This window comes from Drosophila eugracilis, unplaced genomic scaffold (assembly GCF_018153835.1).
Source record: "Drosophila eugracilis isolate 14026-0451.02 unplaced genomic scaffold, ASM1815383v1 contig_2147, whole genome shotgun sequence".
Taxonomy (NCBI): domain Eukaryota; kingdom Metazoa; phylum Arthropoda; class Insecta; order Diptera; family Drosophilidae; genus Drosophila; species Drosophila eugracilis.
This window is the reverse complement of record NW_024573030.1, coordinates 95,301-116,012: the sequence shown is the minus strand read 5'-3', so window position 1 is coordinate 116,012 and position 20,712 is coordinate 95,301. Positions and strand designations below refer to the sequence as shown.

The window sequence follows — 20,712 nt, the reverse complement described above, 5'->3', positions numbered from 1 at the left end:
TAAGTTGGCATTAGTTGCCGAGACCACAAAAAAAAAAATATAAATAAACAATAGAGAGAAGTGTGACAGGCATGAAAAACACAAGATAAAACTGAACTACAGGAAAATGCAATTAAGGAAAGTCACAAGCTTCTCAGGGAAAATAAAGAGGAAAACAGTCAGAGCTGGGAAATAACCACAGACACCACCTGAGGTAAACTCATTTCAAGCCAGATAATTTATTTAAAAAATAAAATATATATATATATATATATAAATATATATAATTCCTTAATTTATTTACAAGAATTTTAATTTTATTTAATCAACTTAATTGTACAAATAAAATCCAGTTAGGCAGGCCATGGGCTTTAACGTTTTTACAAAACGTTTAACACTTTTCTCTCTTTTGGCTTTTCCTGTCACGCGGTTCACTTGCGGCGGCCCATTTTGGCCAGAAGGAAAAACATTTACCCTGGCAAAAACTGCACTTAAGCTGATGCTGCCTGCATACTATTTTAATTAGCAGCCCTCGCTCAGGCAGCAGCAGCAACAACAACAACAACAATAACAACAACAAAAAAACAGAAAAACGAAAGGGAAAATGTAAAAGAAAGAAAAGCTGGTTGAGATGTTGATGACGATGATGACGATGAAAAGTGTCGTCTGCCTGCCTGCCAGCTGTCTGTACCACCCAAGTCTTTCCCCACTTTTCCCACCCTTTTAGCATGTTGGCGGGAAAAGCAGCTGCTGGGCTAAAAGTTCAGCTGGACAAGTGACGCACACAGAGAGAGTATGTGAGGATGGTATGACACTGGGAAAAATTGACTATCTTTAGCTTTATGTTTGGAAATATATTATAAGGTTTAAACAGTTTTCCACATCTATAATCTCTTCTGTAAATATTACGTTTTTGCTTTTTTTGGTCTTACTATTTTTCTTAGTGCATATAGTGGGGTAGAAATACAAACCACTAGACGCGTGACTCTCGCTTAAAAGCATGCCACGCTTTCTTTTTGCACCACTTTCCCTTCAGGCTTCTTGTTTTTGCATGTCACTTAAGCAGGTTGACTCGGCCCGACCGCACCCATCTACCCAACCACCTGGAACCCCCCTAAGAACCACCCCAAAAAAAAAACTCATCCACCTGCGTGTGCTGTTACCAAAAAGAAAACATCGCCCGTTAGCTTTAGCGGGCGTGCATATTATCGTTAATTAAATTTATGAGAGAGCTTCGGGAAACTCTCCAAACAAAAAAAAAAAAAACAACAGCGGAACTACTTTGTTCTGGTCAACGCTTTTCCGCCATAAAAAAAACATCAAGAAGTTGGTTAATCTAGAAATAAAATACACAAAAAGCTGATGATAGCCTAAAAATTAATGTTTTTTTCCAACTGCATTTGAACGGAATGTAAATCATTTTAAGAATGAAATTTGGCAAATTTTCAACGAAACTCATTAAGGCTGAAATGGCAATATTAACTATTTACTATACTTTGTATGCGTAATTAATTTTCGACTTGTGAAAAATGACATTATGGAAATTACAAAGGAAACACACGGATAATTCATCATGGAATGTTGAGGCGCAGATGTAATCGCATTTTTACTTTGTAACCAAACTTGATGCTATTATTATGATTATGATTATCATTATTACGGAAAAGGGTCGGGAAAAGTTTTATTTGCTAATGGCAAAAAAACCGAAATACTTTCACTTCAATATTTTACAACTAATTAAGGATAATTACCAGCCATTACCCAAAGGGATTTTGGGCCCAACTCCTTGGCATGGCGACAAGTTGAAAGTTCGTTTATTTCCAACCGCCGTTGCGGTTTTACCCGCTGCTTTTACCCGCCTTCAACATTTTTCCGTTGGTCACCTTAGTTAACGTGGTCGTTATCTTTTTGGCTTAGGCCGTCTAATGAACACGAAACACAGTCATTAGCCTAGAATCCTTTGAGTCCTGTCCTCTGTCACTTGATATACCGCTGACTGATTGCCAGTGTCAGCTAATCGGGATTAACATTACAGGATCACTATTTACAGGATATCTATATGGTCTACTTCTTTCTTGGATTTTGAATAACTTAAATTGAGAATTTTTCCAAAATTCTTACAAAATCTTACAAAATTAGCTTCCAACATCCAAATCTTCTTTAACATATGTTTAAAAAAATGGTAATTTGGATGATTTTTTGTTGGGTAAAGGGGTTTGATTATTGATTCGATTTATGTTATCAGGGTTGTATTTAAATGGGTTGCAACTCTAAAGGCTTTTTTTGTATGCCTGGGTAAATTTGACATCTATCAAATAATAAATGACAGCTAATAACTTGTCAAGCGAAAATTAAACCTAATCCAAAAACGAGTCGAACAGGACCAGGACCTACGCCCGGCATAAAAAAAAAAAAACTTTAACTTAAACTTTTTACTTTTCAAAACTCAATATGGAAAATTTTGTGAAAAATTCGCCAACAAGCAAGAGCGGCACAAAGCCTAAGAAGGGCAACGACGGAAAGAAAGAAGCTACTGATACTTCTTCGGGGAATTCAGTTAGTAATTCATCAACCAGGTGGGTACTATCAATAACTTGTAAAAATTAAAGTTATATCTTCTTGTTTTGGCCTCTCTTAGGCCTATAAAAAAACAAGAAAAAAACGCAGAGCCAGTGAACGGAAACCCCGACATTGACTTGGGGCCAGGTTCATCTAAGACTGTCATGCCGCGTTGCCTTGGAGCAAAGCCAAAGACAAGACACCTACCGAAAGTTCCCAAAGCAATGCTCAAAGAATCGGTCCAAGTCGATTTACCGATACTAAATACAGACCCCTTGAATGACATGTGGGATATGCGACCAAATTCGCCCAACAATCAGCCGTCGTCGCCGGAAATTCTTGAGAATTATAAGGCCATGAAGAATTGGTCGGTGCCACCGTCAGAAGCAGAGTGGCCTTTGGGTTGTATATTTGGAGAAGACTGCAGCACTTTTAAAACTCCAAATCGTGTGAAAACTCCAAAGCCCACCAAATCCCCCTTGCAAGGTTTTGAGAAAGATTTAAATTTCGAAATTGATGCAATGCTCCACTGGGAAAAGTACGGACGGAAGTATATTCGCCAGGAGGAAGGCAATATTAACCGTAATCGTGAAAATTATTACACGCGGACTATTGGGCCTGAAGAAGAGCAGGCCATGAACGATTGGATCGAATCTGAAGGGCTTCGAGAACCCATGAAAGACATGGAAGATTTTGATATACTATTGGGCTTAGCTATGGACTATGATAAAAACAAGGATCTTCTGTTCAAGATATTGAAGCCCCAGAGTCCTGTTGGCATGCCCGTAAAGGATCCCAAGAAATGTTTACCTTCAAAGTCGTCGCAGTTGAAGAAACCTTCAGGCGTTATGCTAAAACCAGACAAAGATATTGAAAAGAAACAACCAATTTCTGAAACCATAAAGAAAGACGAACAAGTGACTGATCCAGGACCATCCTCATCCGGTATCAAAAAGGAAAGGGTTAACGGTCCACTAGCACCTATAGATCAAGATGCCATTGATTTTGCGAACGAGATCGACAAGCAACTAATGATACCCAAAAGTCCAGGCGAAACTACCATTACACTTTCCACTGCAAGCGGATGGAAGAGTTCATTCACAGTTCGCCTCGAGGACTCAAAGGAAGTCGCTGATGAAAACATAAAGAAGAACGGCGATAACCATGCCGAGAACCCATGCTCTACCAATGAGCTGTTAATGAGAACCTTGGAGCTTCCACCAGTATTGAGTAAAATGGATTGGATTCGCCAGAAGATTCCAATCATAAGGCGTCCCGCCAAACCTAAATTCGTGGTCGTAAACTTGGACATCGAGTTTAAAGTATGCAAGCCGTTTTGCACTTTGAACTTGAAAAAAAACTTAGATTTGAAAAAAACTTCAAATACCATCCAATATGCAGTTTACAATAGCGCTGTAGATGTGATTCAAATACAGTATACGGCCTTAACTTTTGGCTGGGTATGGTCCGATGGCACATTGATGATCATCAATGGCTTTAATGAGACCATGCTGGCCAAAACCCAAAGCTATTTGGCTGGCGAGATTACAGGAAACAAGAACTTCACTGCTGATGCCTCCCACGGCATGATGTATTCAAGTCTCGTCTCTTGTACCTATTATCCTTACCGAATTTCTTTACCAACTTTTAGAATGTTATACGTTATTACTCAGTGCTATGACACTATGATGCCCTTTGTCTACTTCGTGCACAAGGATTTGCCCGGAGTGGTAGCTCGAATTAATCAGACGGGAATGATCGAAGTATTTGCTATGATCACGGCTCATGCGGATGAAATGCTGAAGAAGCTGTATTTGATGACGGTCCACAGCAAGCATAACCATGATTCGATGTAATTAATTAGAGGTTAAATCAATAATCAATATACTCTTAATCTCTGCAAATATAATGCATTTGACTGTATTAAAAACTAGAATTACCTTAATGGGTTAGTTATTGGTTGTTAAGTAATTCGAAGTCTCAGTTGTAGTAGCTTAAAATACAGATAGACCCACAGCCAGCCGTTTCTTAGTTCTAACTTTGTCAAAACAAGACACACCTTTGAAACAGTGACTGTTTTGTGCAGCTTACTACCAAAACTTACCACCCCTATACTTACTTTTTGCGTTATTGTTCTGATTTGTAGTTGCGAAGGCTGCTTTAATAGCTAAATAAGCAGGAAACCGATTTTTAATAGAAATTTGCAATACTACGTTCGGGTTTTTAGCTCTAGCTCGGTCAAAACAAGACGCACAGCCAAAAGAACGACTGTTTTGTGCTGCTAACGACCAACACTTACCACCTCTATCACTCGTTTTTCGATTTTGGGAAAGTCAATTTTGGCCCAAATTTCGCATTTTTGATAAGGGGTACCATCATCAAAATTTTCAAAAATGGGCCCAAAATGAAGTTTCCCAGATTTGAATGCAAACCAATTGGGAATCATGGCCATTAAGTTACGAGCCCTACGAGGTATTACATTCCTCATTTGGACCATTTTTGGGTGTGCTATGGACAAAAAACTGATTTTTTGTGCCCAAAATCACGTATACGTCGGTTGACAGCAGATAGCCCGGCTTTCTTTCCGTCTCTTAGCTCTAACTTTATCAAAACAAGCCGCATGGCTAAAGAATGGCTGTTTTATGCAGCTTACGACCGAATCTTAACACCCCTATACTTACTTTTTGCGTTATTGTTCTGATTTATTGCTGCGAGCTCTGTTTTGAGGGCTGAAATATCAGGAAACCGATTTTTAACAGAATGATGGCCATTAAGTTACGAGCCCTACGAGGTATTACATTACTCATTTGAACCATTTTTGGCTTTGCTAGGGCAAAATGTTGTGTAGGATTGAATAAAGTTTTATTGGAAATTGATTTTCAAACTCGACGAGGTATTTCATGCTATATTTAGACTATTATTGGCTTAGTTGTGTAGACGTCTTGAGGAGAAAAAAGCTAGAATTAAAAAAACCAACTTAACCAGGTATTACATTCCATTATTGGCTAAGTTATAGGCAAAATACTCTCACTGTGAGCAGTCATATTTTTTATAGAAAATGTTATTATTTTTTTAGGCCAAAAATCAAGATTATGATTTTACAAAATTTTTCAATATTTTAGTACTTTTATCAACCCCTCCGTTGATTTGAGGCAAGGCATTGTAAAAGTTTCCCACAAAAAATCTGTCATTAATCGGCACATACAAACATTTTTGGTTATGTATGCAATCTGCGTGAGAATAATATTTCGTTTTTTTACTGGATATTCCCAAATTGTAGGCGATTTTTCGGTATGCTATAAATTTAGTATTTCTTTGTGTGTTTAATGTAAAAGCCTATCGAAATTAAGTAACTTTTATTTGCGTTTTTAAGAGGGTGACAAGTCCCGAACAAAGTGCAAACAGTTGATAAGAAATTCGCTTGTAGGGGGAAAAAATCTGTGACAGCAAAAGGTGAACCATAAAAAAGTTGACCTCAAGCCGCTTAAAATTTGCTGGTTTCTTCGTTTTTATGAGCTTTTCACAGCGAAAAGAAAAACTCCAAGAAAAACGCCCAAGGCCAAGAGCAAATTTTTACTTTAATTACTAGAAAGGTTTAAAAGTTGATACATTTTTTGGTATATATTTTTTAAGAAATATTTATTACTTGTTTTTAATTTAGATTTTGAAATTCTTTACTGATTCTACAATCGCTAAGCAATCTGAACATTGCCCTTGAATAGATACCAAGTCGATGGAATAAAATTGTGTAATATAAATAAAAACGCTTTATTTTAAGCCGCTTTTGGGTTCCACTTGAAGTGCTTAATACTCAAAAAAAAATAAATGAATGAAAAATTGTATCAAAAAATTGCAGGCAGAACGCAAATGGCGAGAACACATTGCGTAAGCCAAGAAAATTAAATGAAATTTATTAAATTTTCTTATTTAACAACAAATATTCCGCATGTGTGTGTTGAGGCTCAGTTCTTTTTTTTTTAGATTTTTTTTTTACTACGGTCGCAGGTGAGTGAAACTTTGTTGAGGAGAAGGGGTGTTGCCTGGCCAACGCAACTGGGAAAAAAAGTGAATTCAATTAAGACCTTACCTGCCACGCCTACACATGTACACAAGCCTACACGCCTCAAAAAAAAACCAAAAAACACACGAGCAGAGAGAACAGACAGGCCGCGTGAAAAAAAAAACGTCGCGTTCATCGTTGCGTATGAATGATGCGATCCGATGGTGGAACAGTTACAACGAGGCGTGCTGGAGGCGTGGCACTTCTTTGAAGCTGCCTGTGTATTGGGGATATGACAAAATGTTTGCGAAATTAAAAATTATATTAAATACTGGATAGAAGGATAAGGGCTACATGATGTTGCTAGGCTTGTTTTCAAGAGACCGCAAAAAGAGTTTTTCAAAACAATGTTAAATTTTGAAAATTGGGTCGTTTTTTAAATCAAGAAAGTGCATTAAATAAAACAAATTAGATTTTATTTTCTTAAATGTATTATTAATTATTATGATTGATTCAAAAATACAAGAGTTATATAGAAAACTTCCATCGCAGTCTACCTGTTGGCATCCACATCCCAGAACCATTTCAAAGCGCCCCCGCGCCTCCTTGATTTTACGCTTTTCCCCATCCATTTTCCGCCATCTTCAGTCGCGCCATCGACGACGGCGTCTCGTGCACTTAATTTAATGACCAAAGTTCGCCGCACTGGGCGTTGCCAGCTCGGTAGCTCGGTAGCTCGCCGGTTGCCATTTGCCAGGAGAGTGTCCTGCAGGAGCTGCTTGGTCCTGGGCTGCTTTACATAAGCAGCGCCATGTTTATTTACATTTGTGCAAATTGTTATTTAATTAAATTTTAATACGCTTCATTAAAACTTCTGTCTACGCGCGCTCTACGCTTTTCCTTTGCGCTTTTCTTTTGCCATTCCTTTTCATTTTTTTTTTTGCTTTTGCTCCTCACGGATTTAGTCATTTTATTATGCAATGATAATCAGAAATCAATTTATTGAGTATACACTCTCACACACAGGAGCCAAGCAGGAATGGTCAGCCAACGCGAATCAAGTCAATAAAATTCAATTTGCTGCTCATCAGCCGTCAGCGAAAGGGAGAATTCTGGGCGCTAATGCAGGACAATAAGGACAAGTAGAAGTCCTGCGAGAAAGTCGTTTGTGCGTTTAAGTAAATACAAGCACATTAGGCTACATCAACAGCCAATAACTGAATGCTGCTGGCCATCCAGACAGACCATTCCTTGCTCCCCCAAAAACCCCCTTTTTTTTGTTTGGCTCAGTATATATGTATATGTTCGTTTGTATGTAAAAGCTACTTAGGCTCTGCCAGCAAATAGCCGAGAGTGCTAAATAACCACTCAAGGACCTAAAGATACTCTGCTAAAGCAACTAACATATGGAGGAAAAAATAATACAAATACAATTTGTTAAGATAATATTTTTCAATTCGAAAAAGATTGTTTTTGAACGATATATCTAGGTATATATATTGAGTATAGCATTTAAGGGTTTATTTTGAAAAAATATTTAATATTTTTAAGTTAAAAAATGACATTTAATTATTATTAGAATGTACAAATTCGAATCATTCTTTTCGTCAAACTAACTAACTAATACACCCACAGCCATATCCTTATAAAACTAAAATTCACAGAGCAGATAGCAAACAGAATGAACTGCCAAGTGGACCACGCACACAAAAATACATACATAGGAAAGCGGCTTTTTGGTGGCCAAAAAAAAAAAAAAAACATAAATAAATTAGGCGGCAAAAACTGAGACAAATGTCTTTATTAATTTCTTTAAATGTCTCCCCCACAAGTAGGAAAAATCTGGGGTTTTCACTTAGCTTTCTCTTCTTTTGGTTCTTGTTTCTTTGGTTTTTTTTTTTTTGCTCGCTTTGCGTGGGAGTTTTGGGAAAAATGTCAAATTATGTTTGATAATTTTGCTAATCGGCTTTTGCTGCGGGTAAGCCTGAAATGGAGAAGGGTTTCGGGGTTGAAGAGAGAAATATAGAAGGGCTCGAGAAAATGAAAAAAAAAAAAGGTAACTAAAACAATGTTAACGGGATAGCAAATGCCAGCAAATTGCGGCCTTTCATTCACACACATTTCCCCAGCTGCCATTTCGCTGAACTTTTCAGTTTATCTCACCAATTAAAAATTCGACCAGAAAACCAAGAGTTTCGAAATCGAAGTGAAAATGGGAGAAATTCCCAAACTCATTTGGTAAAATGTTCAAATTGGGAGTAGAGGAAAAAAAAAAAAAGTGCATCATAAAATGAAAAACTGATGGCGTATACGTGATATAGTCTTCATAGAGCCCATATCACGTATACGCCACGTGGTCAAAGTGCAATGTGCATCAGTTTTCACTACACTACCATCTTATACACACATAAAGTTTTGTAAAAAATACGAATATTTAGTAATGTATTTCTGAAGTTAATTAAGTTTTCATTTAAGTTCTGAAGGACTTAATATCAACGCATTTTCGACAACATTAAATTAGCTTTCCTTCTGCCTTGAGATTAACATTCCCCTGGATTAGTTATGTTCTGTTATGAGATATGTTCTGTACACAAAACCCTCCCCCGCATAACTCCGCATTTAGATGTTGATTGGTAATCGCAGCCCATAGCATTCCATGGAACACACAGACTGCCCACGCTAGTTATGTTTGTGTTTATGTTGGTGTGCATTGCTCATACGCCACGTGGCCGAATGTGAAAATGTTGAATAAAATATGGAGCGAATTGATGGAGGGAGGAGACGGTAAGGGAGATGCCATAAATATTTCATTTTCATTGGAATTGCCTTTTCACAATTCGTTAAATCTGGACAATAATACCCGTCTTAGGCCCTTTCCTCATTTTCTGGTTTTAATGCTTTATTAATGCGCAGTGATGTGAAAGTTCTTCAGAGCTGCGGAGGCGACGACTTGAGGCAATGAACAGAAATGCCTGGGTCAAAGGTTAACTTGACCCTAAAACACTAAAAGCCGTTAAAAATTGGGCAACTGAGAAATCAATTAAAACCATGTCCCTAAAGTCAACAATGCCGACAGAAGTGGCGAGCTAACCAAGATCAATATTAATCAAATTTTTACACTTTCAAAAAATTTAATAACTTAATTTTCTGAAAGTAAGCGAAATCCTACACAGATTTCCATAGATAACAACATATTTGCCTGCTCAATTTCATTCTGGATTTTGCCATCAATCTGGCAATCCCTCCATCAATATAATGCATACCCCCAAAGGGGACTAAAGGTGTAACATTTAGCAGCGGAGCTCAAAGCTGCGTAACAAAAAAAAAAATCTAGGCCCCTTTGGGCCCCATTTTGTGCCACCTAAAGCCCCCATATATTCCTGTTCCTGAAATCTACGTTCTGGAACCCTTTTTGCGGCTTGTGAGGCTGCCGTCAGAATGACGCCACATAGCAGCTGCCTGGCCCATTTCCACACCCCGCACACGCACACACACAGTTGAGCCAAAAAAGAGGGGATGCAAAAGTTATTATATCAACATATTAATAAACATAATCCAGAAATCATATATATATATATGTATGTACGTCGACCCGCCAGACGATGATGAGCCATGATGAAGAGCCCATCCATCCAGCAATCAACCCACCGAAAAAGAAAAGACCACCCACCACCAACGTTTGGAAAATATTTTTCATACTTTGTGCATATTAAATTCATTTAAAGATTTGAAACTTTTGCTCGTTTCGCAGTCCAAAGTAAATAACAAAAGTAAAGCCCACACAAAACAAAAAAACGAAAAAAGAAGCAAAGAAAAATTTAGGAAAAAAAAGGACCAAGGAGCAAAGACGAAAATGTCTGTAAATGAGTAATAAATGCGGCTGCCAAGTACTCCAATAAGGCCAAAAAAAAAATACGAGGAAGTTGGGGGCCATATTCCTGAGAAAGACCTCGCCATGAAATTTGTTTAGGTTTCTAGGATGGAAACTGGGGAGGGTCGCAACGTTGAAAATAATGAAAACAAAACAAAAAAAGAGCAGCATTTTCTTTACCAACGCCAGCTGTTTGCTTTTTAAAGTAATTTCTCAATCACCGGTCGAATACCAACCGTGCCACGCCTCTTGCCACACCTTTCGCCACACGCCCCCATTATTGTATGCTAATTGAATGCATAAATAAATTTGTTGCCTCAATTTCGGGCAGCGGAAATGGGGGGGATGGGTCTTTATTTACATAGTGCCAACATCTGATTTTGCACTTTTTACGGCCACTATTTTGAACGTAATTATGGAAATTGACTCGCCTTTCTTCTGCTTCTCGATGTTCCGTCTATTTGTTCTTTAAAAATTGTCTTTAAATCGATTTTAATATTTTTTTGATTGCTTTTTTTTTAATTTCTATGCTTTTCTTGAACTGGTTGCTAATGTTTGGGTTTAAAATTTAATTTTTATTAAATTATCTCAAGGCCGACTTAAATGCGTCTTAAGAATTGAATGAAATATATAAAAAATATATATATATGATCTATGTATACATAAATGAGACCAGCTGCAAGGCAATGGCCTCAGCTCCGTTGCTTTTCCCATATTTCTGTCAGCCATCAGTCAAAGTCAAAGGCGATGCCATAGGCACACATATATAGAATATCCTGGACAAGGATACACGGCCTACACAGGAATACAACGATTTATGCATAACATTTGGCAGGACGAGCCCAGTCATCGGGGGATCCCTCTCTTCCACCTTCATAAATTTCCCTTTGACACCTGGCGATGTTTGCTTTGTTTTCGGTGCGTGTTTTTTTCGTTTTTGTTTTTGTTTGCTTTTTTTTGTTTTGTTTTTGGTTTGTTGTCATTCGGAAAACGGAATAAATAAAATAAAATAAAACAATAGAAGAGGCACATGCTAAGTTTTCGCTGGAGATGGGCTCAATCGGCAACCGGGAACCGGCAAAACACTTTCAAAGCAATAAAACGAGCAATTTTTACGATTAATGGTGAAATAAAATATCGCTTTGGTTCCCTCAAACCTCCGAAAAAAAAAGAGAAACCACCTCAGCGTATCCCACCTCTGGATACTCTTAACCCACCACCAAATCAAGTCTAAACACTGAGAGAAAAAGTAAAACCTTTTAGTATTATTAATTTAAACTCAAAATCTTTGCTTTTATTAATTGAAAAAAAAAAATGACAAATTATCTATTCATAAAATTGCATAAAACTTACTTTTTTTTTAGAAGTTAAAATAATCTTTTTGTGGCAGTGTCCTTGTTGCTGCGTGTGGCAATTTGATAGGTGGCATAAAAACATGCCGCAAAGCGAAACCCGAAACCAAAGCAAACGAAATCGCAACATTTTGAAAAGCCAAAAACCGGCGACGAGAAGTAAATAAATAGGGGAATTGGTTGGTATAAAAATAAAAAGAAGCCAGAACGGCGGAGAAAGTTGAAGATTTTGGGCTCGGCTGTTGCAGTTGCTCATAAAAATGCCAAATAAAATGGAGAATTAATCAACTGCTCCGCGAACCTGACCTCAGAAATCCTCTCCTTTGCCCTTCGGTCTTAACTTGGGGTTTTACGAGGTCCTGACCCTGACCTCCCTTTCTGCCGCCTGATGGCTTTATTTTCGCAAAGATTTTCGGACAATGTTCTTTAACCCCTTTTTCTTCATCTTAATGAGCTACATTTTTGGTACTCAATGGAAATTGATACCAAATTATTGTATGAGCAAAAAGGGGTTGCTTGTTTTAATAATTGAAAATAGTAAAAAAAAAAATGTTAACCTTGGACTGAAAAATATAGAGCAACTTTAATTAGATTTAGCCAATTTTATTCGGGAAAATGTTGTTTTTAAGAAAGAGAAGTTGGTCAATCGATTTTTAACTGGAAAGTTTTTTGAAATATTTCTTTTTCCTATGAAGGTTTAAATTGAATCTTTAAAATTTTGATACCTACATACGTCTATCAAAGCTCTTTCCTTTATCTTTTTCTCTTAAGTGTTTGAAATAACTTATCTATGTTTTGCGGTAATGGAGGCGATAGAAAATGCCAAACAGGATTAATAACATAAAAGAGAACTCCGTTCCCCCAACAGATATATCTATCTATCTGTCTGCAGAATTTTCGTTCATATTTTTTCTTGTCTGTGGATAATTTATGATTCGTATTTCTTTTGGCTACGTTCTCATCATCAAAACAGAAGCACAACTTCAATAAAAATTCATAAATTATTTGTTGATGCGTATTGAATTAAGCATTTGCCACGCCCATCAAATTTACACATGTCACAAACACACACACACGCACACCAATACGCCCTCTTCTTACATTTGTAGCAAAAAAATAAAATAAAGAAGGCAAAAGAACGGTGCCAACTTTTCTGTGATTTAAAATTTATGCATAAGGGGGGCGGCGACGGAGGCGTTGTATGGGAAAAACTTTTGCCGCTGTCAATATAATTGAAAAAATTTTCCCAGCCACGCCCACTCACAAGCAAGCACACTGGCAGACACACACAAACACACACATAAGATGTCAAGTGCAGGACGAATGCCTATTTGTTATTTATTGTGATTTGTTTACATTTTGTTATTGTTTTTATCAACATATCTGTTGGCCAAAGTAACAGGACATTCCTCTTGTTTTTGCATATTTTTTCTTGCCCTTTCTTTTCTGGCTTTATTGAGTGGCAGCATTTTAATATGTGGAATACATTTGCTGTCAATGTGTGGGGACCGAGGAAAATGGAAGGAGAATGATGGTGGCAAAATGGGAGAAAGCCGGAGGAAGTAAAAGAAGGAAGCAAGTTGAAAGGAAATGCAAAGCAGAAAAGCCACGGATAATCTTCCATTTGGCAGGAAAATGTATTTTCCTCTTGTTGGTTCTTATTTTTGATACATATATATGAGAGCTATTTTAAGATGTAAGATATAAACGGAATAAGAAAGTAATATAGGGTTACAATTAATACAGTTTTGGGTCTTAATTATTGGGTTTTTTAGTTTTTATTTCAGTAAAATTAAATCAAATGTAAGATAATTAAGAAATTTTAATGACTATATACACCTTTTAAGCTTTCTTAAATCAATTTACATTTTTTTAAATTTAATATTTTGCATAAGACTTTTTGGCATATTTTTTTTTGGCCCTTTTTTTTGAACCCTTATCGCTCAACATGTCGTATTAGTGATATTTCATAAATGTTGTCCCATCAATATAATATTTTTTACCAACAGCATCTGAGTTCCAAATTTGTTCTGTTATCTAACATTTCTGCTTTGCTTTTCGCGCTGTTCTTTTCATTTTTTTTTTCTCGTTTTTTTTTTTGTAACTTTCCTCGAAAAGGGAAAACGAAGTTAAATATTTTAAGTTCATAAGCCGCACACACAAATCCCTCGCAAAATTAATTAAAAGGCACAGCAAAAAAAAAGCAGAGCAAAACCGAGCGGGCCCTGAAATAAAGTTGGGAAAACATTAGAAATGTTTGTTAGCGCTGTTATCATGTGATTGACTTGACGAAGGACAACAAGGACGACGAGCTAAATGGCAGCAACGACGGCTTATGCCTCGCATTAATTAACTTAATACACGACAAAATAAAAATGAGTATCCGAAAAAATAACAAAACGAGCAAGGGGTGTGGACTAAATATGCGCATTAAATATAGGACAGAATTATGTTTTGAAATTGGAAGGGCATGGGGGGAAACCAGCGCTAAAATAAAGACATTAACATAAGGACAAACATGAGTGTGTGTCTGATAAAAATACGGCAAACCAAAAGAGAAAAGGAAAAGCACAGAGCATTTATGACAAATATTTAATCAAGCCAAATCCTTTGAACAAGTTAAAAATTTGTCAACTCAAAAAACCTACGTAGAACATTTTGGCCGGAAAAAGGGCCGATGAAGTCTTAAACATTTCCAACCATTTATCAAAACTATCAAAAGTTTGCAGCTCTCATTCTTCACAGATCCCAAATAGTTTCAAATCTGGTAAATCGAATTCAAAAAAAAAAGGAAAGCTTGGTTGAAAAAACTTGATGTCAAATAAAATACGACGGAAAAATACCCTTAAACTGACTTTCAAAAAGTGAAAGCCATGAAAGATTTTAAAATTTTGTACAAATTTATTTTGTTATATAATAATATCCTTTAAACTTTTCAAAAACATACAAATTCCGAGTAAAGCTCATTGAAAATAAAAACATTTTATGGGTACTTGACCTGGTGCTTTGAGATTTTTTTTTTTTTAAACCAGGTTTTAGGGTCCGTTAACGACAGTCTAGACCTCTAAACCTGTCCCAATGATTGATGTCCATGTCCTCGTGGCCACAACTCTGAATAGCAAATCAATTCGCCCATCGAACCTAATCCACCCGAACTTAACCGAAGTTTAAGGGGTCACATGGCAGGGTATCGGGTAACCCTTCTACATTCAGTCTAAGAGACTCGAAAAATCTGCATATATAAAGGGATATTTAAGCACAGACATACGCACACATTGACAGTGCCGTAATTTATTGCTTCGTTTAATTTTTGACATGGTAGGGAATGGGGAAAAATGGAGTACGCACAACAGTGCGTATGCTTGATGTTGCCATACATTCGGCCTCGGCCTTTAACAACTGTTGCCGCCTTTTTGGGCGCTGGCCACATAAATTTGTGTTCTACACCCTCACTACCTCCCTTTTTTTTTAGCCCTAAATTTCTTTTTTTTTTTAGCCCCCCCTTTTCTGGAATTGCCCCAAAGGCCAGCTGTAAGCTGTAAACTGTTTAAACTTTTGCTTTTTATATGCCAAAAAAACTTGGCAATGCCAAAAAAGGCGAAGCGGTGTATATGAAACTAACATAAAAAATACACACAAATAAAAGGCGCTACCAAGTTTTGACAACTTTATGAAAATTGCATCAAACAGTCGGGTGGGAAAAATAAAGAAAGTGTCACTTAAATCCGGAACGGGTTCATTAAGGCTTATGGCCCGGCAGAATGGCAAACATATATATATATATATTTGTATATAGCGAGGGAGACTTGATTCAATTTAAATGGGAACACAAGGATAATGCAAAATAGGAGAAGGCCATAAATGTTTGCCTGCCTGCGTAGGTGTCTATATCCATATATCACCAGCCTCCAACCACATATATCTCCATATCCTTATCCTTCTGTCTATGTACGTGTCTATGTACTTCCTTATCTCTTACTTAGGCTTATAAAAGGAGGCTACAAAGAAGGTTTGGGTGAGAAAAGATGGGAAAACAAAAGGCTATGGGTGGCGGAAAAGGAGCAGATCTGGGATGGGATGGCAAAAAGGCCAGGGAGGCACCATGCCATTTGCCTGAGGCCAATCGTACATGAACACAGTGGAAATGATGAAGCAATTGTTTTCTGAAAACCAAAAACACTTCATCAGAAAAGATCCGCTAAAGTTACGAAAAAAAAGGTGAAAGAAACTGAGTTTCAAGTGGCTGTAATATTAATCATTTTCGAATTGATCGAAAGGTGAGGTCGTTAGTTCAATGAATTGATTCGAGAATAATTTCAATAATTAATTATTCAAATATTAATCAGTGAATATTGAATTGTATTCTTGGAAAACCATATGATTTATCGATAAACGCAACTATTAGGCAAACCCCACACGATTTTTATGGCTGGCAAATTGGCCAAATTCGAGGCTAGTTAGATTTATGGGACTGAAGAAACCAATCGAGACGCTGGCCATTTGTCTTTTCATCAAATGGCACCAATCCAGTGCCAGCTTTTGGCGATCGATAGACCATGATTAATCGATAGCACTGAATCCTGGCCAGGGGAGCATAAGAAGAAAAGGGGCGTAGCAACTTGTTGGCTTCTGCAATTTCATTTCCCATTGTGCAAGGACTCCGACGACAAGAACGAATGCTATTTGTCACAAATCGACAGCGACAGTGGTTGGCCATCTCTTTCCCTCCGAATTTTTTTTTTCCGCTCTTTCTTGGAGACAGATATCAGTCAAAAGCCGAGGCCACATTGACACGTCTAATACATTAGCATGGGTTATTGTCTTAGCGGAAGTTCTGCACGCGGAGAAAATGTGTCTCGAATTGGGACTACTTTCACTACGCGTATATATAACGATATGTTATCGTTAAAATATCGATGATTTTAACAAATTTGCAGTTTATAAATATAATATAACAACACATTATTAGTAACTTTGATGTTTCATTAATTAATGAATACCAAACCATATCTTAGATATTAATCATTACGGCATAGTATAGATTATTCTAATAATATTATCGATAACTATCAATGCAACCATAAGTAATGATTTATTTTTAAGAAGCATCGATATTGAGTACTATATTCCAAATGAAACGTTACTTTTAGACTTGAAGAATTATGTTTGCTTTTCTCGTTGTGTGCGCTCAAATATCAAGTATCGAGCAATCAGGCTTTGAACGGGTGGGTTTTTTTTTTCTTTGCGAGGTGGGTGGTGTATGGACAGAGATAAAGCTCGTTTACCGTTACCGTTTTTCGGTATCTTCATCTAGTTATTTTTTGCGAAGTGGGAGTCTAACATTTAGCTAGCACGTTTATCGCCTCAACGCGTCTCAATATCGCAGCCTTTGCCACATTTGATTTGTTTCGCATGGATGGGAAATCCGCGTGGGTGACGATATATACATATGTAGGATATATATATATATGCGCTTGGTTGATTTCCAGTGGGCCGCAAAGCATATAGAATAGATCTGTTTGCCTATAGGTGAATTTGGCAAACAAACAGACTGTGTGTTTGTGTATCAATATATTTACATGCCTTCTCTATAAGCCTTTCGGCAACAAAGGACTCTCACCAATAAAAAGAAAAAAACCAAAAGAAAAAAACCTGATGGATACTTGAGGTTTTCGTGTCCACTCAATGACAACGGCAGGAAAGCAAGCAAGGCAAGCCATGGACAAAAAATCTATTTAAATGTTTAGCCGAGAGGCTTGGACTCGCTCAATTCAAAAGAATTACAAGAAAAAAAAACGAAGAAAAAAAAGTTCGAAAGCGCTTAGAGATCAAAGTTTAATCGACCCCACCAAATCCCAAAAAAAAAGGAGAAAAAAGAAAACTAAGTGAAAGGAAATTGAATGAATTGGAGTGTGCGACGGGATAACAAGTGATAGAATTCGCCTCAATTGAGTTCATTTATTTGATGAACAAGTTGGGAACTTGTTAAATTGCAGACTTCTTTTTAGCGGTGTTACAAAAGGTATTTCAACTTTAAAACAAACAACAATTCTTTATATATCTGAAATCACTAAAAAACTGAAGAACTAACTAATTTATTAATCTCTCTACTTTACTTTATACTTTGAGCATTCAATATTCTTTCATTAAAAAAAGAAAAAAACTAGTTTCACTATAGATTCAAATCGGCTTTGAGTATTGAATTCTATTCATTGGCTTGCACTTTGAATATTTGCCAGGCAGAAAGAAGAAATCCCCTATAGTAGAGAATCCTTTTCACCAGCTCCATCAAAGGACTCAAAGCAACAGCCAGAGAATCGGAGAAAGTAGCTACGATTGGGAGGGGGGGGGCAAAAAATGTGTCAGCTGTCTGTTATCTGTTTTCGTTCACTCGACGACTTTCTTGAGCTGAAGGTAAAACTCGAAATTTGCTTCAATTAATTCAAAGCAAAATATAGGGATGAGGAAGGCGTGGCAAATACATAAAGGTAGGGAGTCGAAGAAAGCGAAAATGAAAGTGAAAATGAAAGTCCTCGACATCCTCCATGTCGTTGATGATGTCCTGCGATGACGCTTCACTTACAACAGCGTAAGCAAATATTTAATTTGTGTGAATGACCACATCCGTTGTCGTTGGTCGACCCGGGATACACTAAGAAAAAAAACCTGCTATATGCATATATAATTAAATACACCAAAAATCGAATAAGAAAACACATTTTTCCTCTAGAAATTCCAACACAAATTTATAAATAAATAAATTTGTAAATAATTATTAAAACTACAAAAAAAAATTCTCACCGTGTCACTATGTTTACTGTTACGTCCTCAGTGGTCAACACATGCGGGTCGGAAGGTCAGGCCCCCCAAAATGAATGAAATGGCCGACTGGCATGACACAAAAAAAAAACAAAAAGAAAAGCACCCGGCACGCAAAACGCTCCAAATGAATGAAACCGAGAAAACTGCGGACCCATGGAGAATTAGGGGAGGGAAAATTATAGGGGGGAAAGTTGCGGGCATTCACATGCCACATTAAGTTCAAGCATTGCCCAGTTTTTCGGGGACTTTCTTTACCTTTGCCCCACTAATGATTTCATTAATAAAATCAAATTAATCTTCTCTATGGGCAAAACTACTTAGTATTTAAGCACGAGTTATGTTTAACAAGGTGGGCGGTTGGGCGTGGCATTCCACTATACGCTTCGTAACGCTTCTGCTAAGTAATTTCGATATGGTTTAGCCAAATTTACCGAAATATAACAAATTATTTTTACATATATTACGTATACGTAATATATTATACTCCCATTAAGGTATTTTTCTTGAATACCTAAAAATATTAATAAGAATAAAACAATTAGACTTGAAATCAAGTTAGAATATGTTTATTTTAGATTGGATATTTTGTAAGTTTTTCCGAGTTTTTAGCATTTTTCAGAACGCAGAAATGTAACCGAAATAGCCAAGTTCATGGTTGTTAGACACACCCACAATTACGTTGTGCCAGCCACGCCCACGCCGCCCACTGCATAGATATACATACCTACATGGAAACATACACGACACATGCATTGTTGACTTCATAATTTAATGCCAGGACCACGCCCACCCCAACCGAAGGGAAAGGAGGCTGCTGCTGCTGCTGCTGCTGCTGCTGCTTAACCCGCTGGCATATTTTCACATTTCTTTTGTTCAACATTTCCACTCCGCCTTTCCCTGGGTGTTCCCTTGGTTTTTCCTTGTTGTTGCTCAAGCAACCAGCAATCCTTTGTGACATTTGACTCGTCGCACGCACACACCCACACTCAGACACACACCAATACACACGCGCACACAAGGACATGTTTGACAGCGACTACTGTAACATGCACATTGCATACTTTCGGGCGTAAAAGTTTTATTACTTGGGTGGCAAACAAAAATTATAATTTTCAGCATTTTCGCCAAAAGTTGTAAAACTTTTTAGCCCCCAAAAATAAAAAAAAATAAAAAAAAAAAGATAAACTGAATGAGAGGGATGAAAAGGCGGAAGTTGACTTACTCACATTGATCATAAATTTTAATAAGCTAACAGGGCCAGCACGTTGTTGCTTAACTTGAGTCGTCGTGGCTAATCATGTGTGATGGAGTCACACAATTCGTAGTTTCTCGGCAAAATTAAACTTTATATTAGCCACACTAACACACACACACAAACATTCGCAGGACATCAAGTTGGGAAACTTGTGGGAAAATTATGAGCTACAAAAGCTTAAATTACGTTGTTTAGTGTAGATTTCTAGAAATTTTAGAGGCATATAAAAATGATAATATCAAAGATCTTTTTAATTTATGTATGGCTTTTTTAAATATTATTATTTTCATGATACAAATCTTGAGTAAGAAAATGATGGAAATAACAAATCACATTCTCATATACACTCAATGAAAATATTTGTGAAAAACGGGAGAACTTTGCTGTTGTTACTCATAATAAATTCCCCACTTAAGCCTGGATTAGGTTTCACTTCTGAAAGTTCAGTAAGAGTGGGAAAACAAAGTTTAATGGAATACCTGATTGAGGCTTAAAAGTGACAAACAATTGGTTAGAGTTTTCCTTTATCAAAATTAAATTGAAATTTATTCGTTGGCTTTTGGCTACTTGGCTTAAATAAAATGTCAATAATTTATAATAGACTTGCCGTCAGTTTTTTTTAGTCTTAGTCTTAAGGTTAATAATTATCTTGGGTAAAAATATGTTGTAAGAATATAAAAAAATTACCCAAAAGTTAATAGAACTATATTAAAAATCCATTAATGAAAACCCTTAAAACCTTTAGGGATCTTAAAAAGTTCAGCATAAACCTGAAAAGTATGCAATGCCAATCAGAATAATTTTATACTTTTGTGTTGGCCAAACTTTAGCTCTCAAAATCTTCAGTCCCAACAATGATTGCAAATCATTTCAC

The 20,712-nt window shown here is 36.9% G+C and overlaps 2 protein-coding genes across 3 annotated transcripts in view; one reads left to right on the top strand and one right to left on the bottom strand.

The window, feature by feature from the left end:
• LOC108118289 (allatostatin-A receptor) overlaps positions 1-20,712 on the bottom strand; it is an 86,428-nt gene that overhangs the window by 57,413 nt on the left and 8,303 nt on the right. The gene's annotated exons all lie outside the window — the stretch shown is intronic.
• Positions 1,111-4,645, top strand: LOC108118288. The gene is made up of 2 exons (XM_017230889.2): positions 1,111-2,555; positions 2,618-4,645. Exons 1-2 carry the CDS (start codon positions 2,431-2,433, stop codon positions 4,392-4,394), a joined length of 1,902 nt encoding a protein of 633 aa, XP_017086378.2. The 5' UTR covers positions 1,111-2,430; the 3' UTR covers positions 4,395-4,645.

Coding starts and splice junctions, on each gene's coding strand:
- LOC108118288 (XM_017230889.2), top strand. CDS start 2,431: ATGGAAAATTTTGTGAAAAATTCGCCAACAAGCAAGAGCGGCACAAAG. Junction 2,556..2,617: donor GTTAGTAATTCATCAACCAG/GTGGGTACTATC, acceptor GGCCTCTCTTAG/GCCTATAAAAAAACAAGAAA.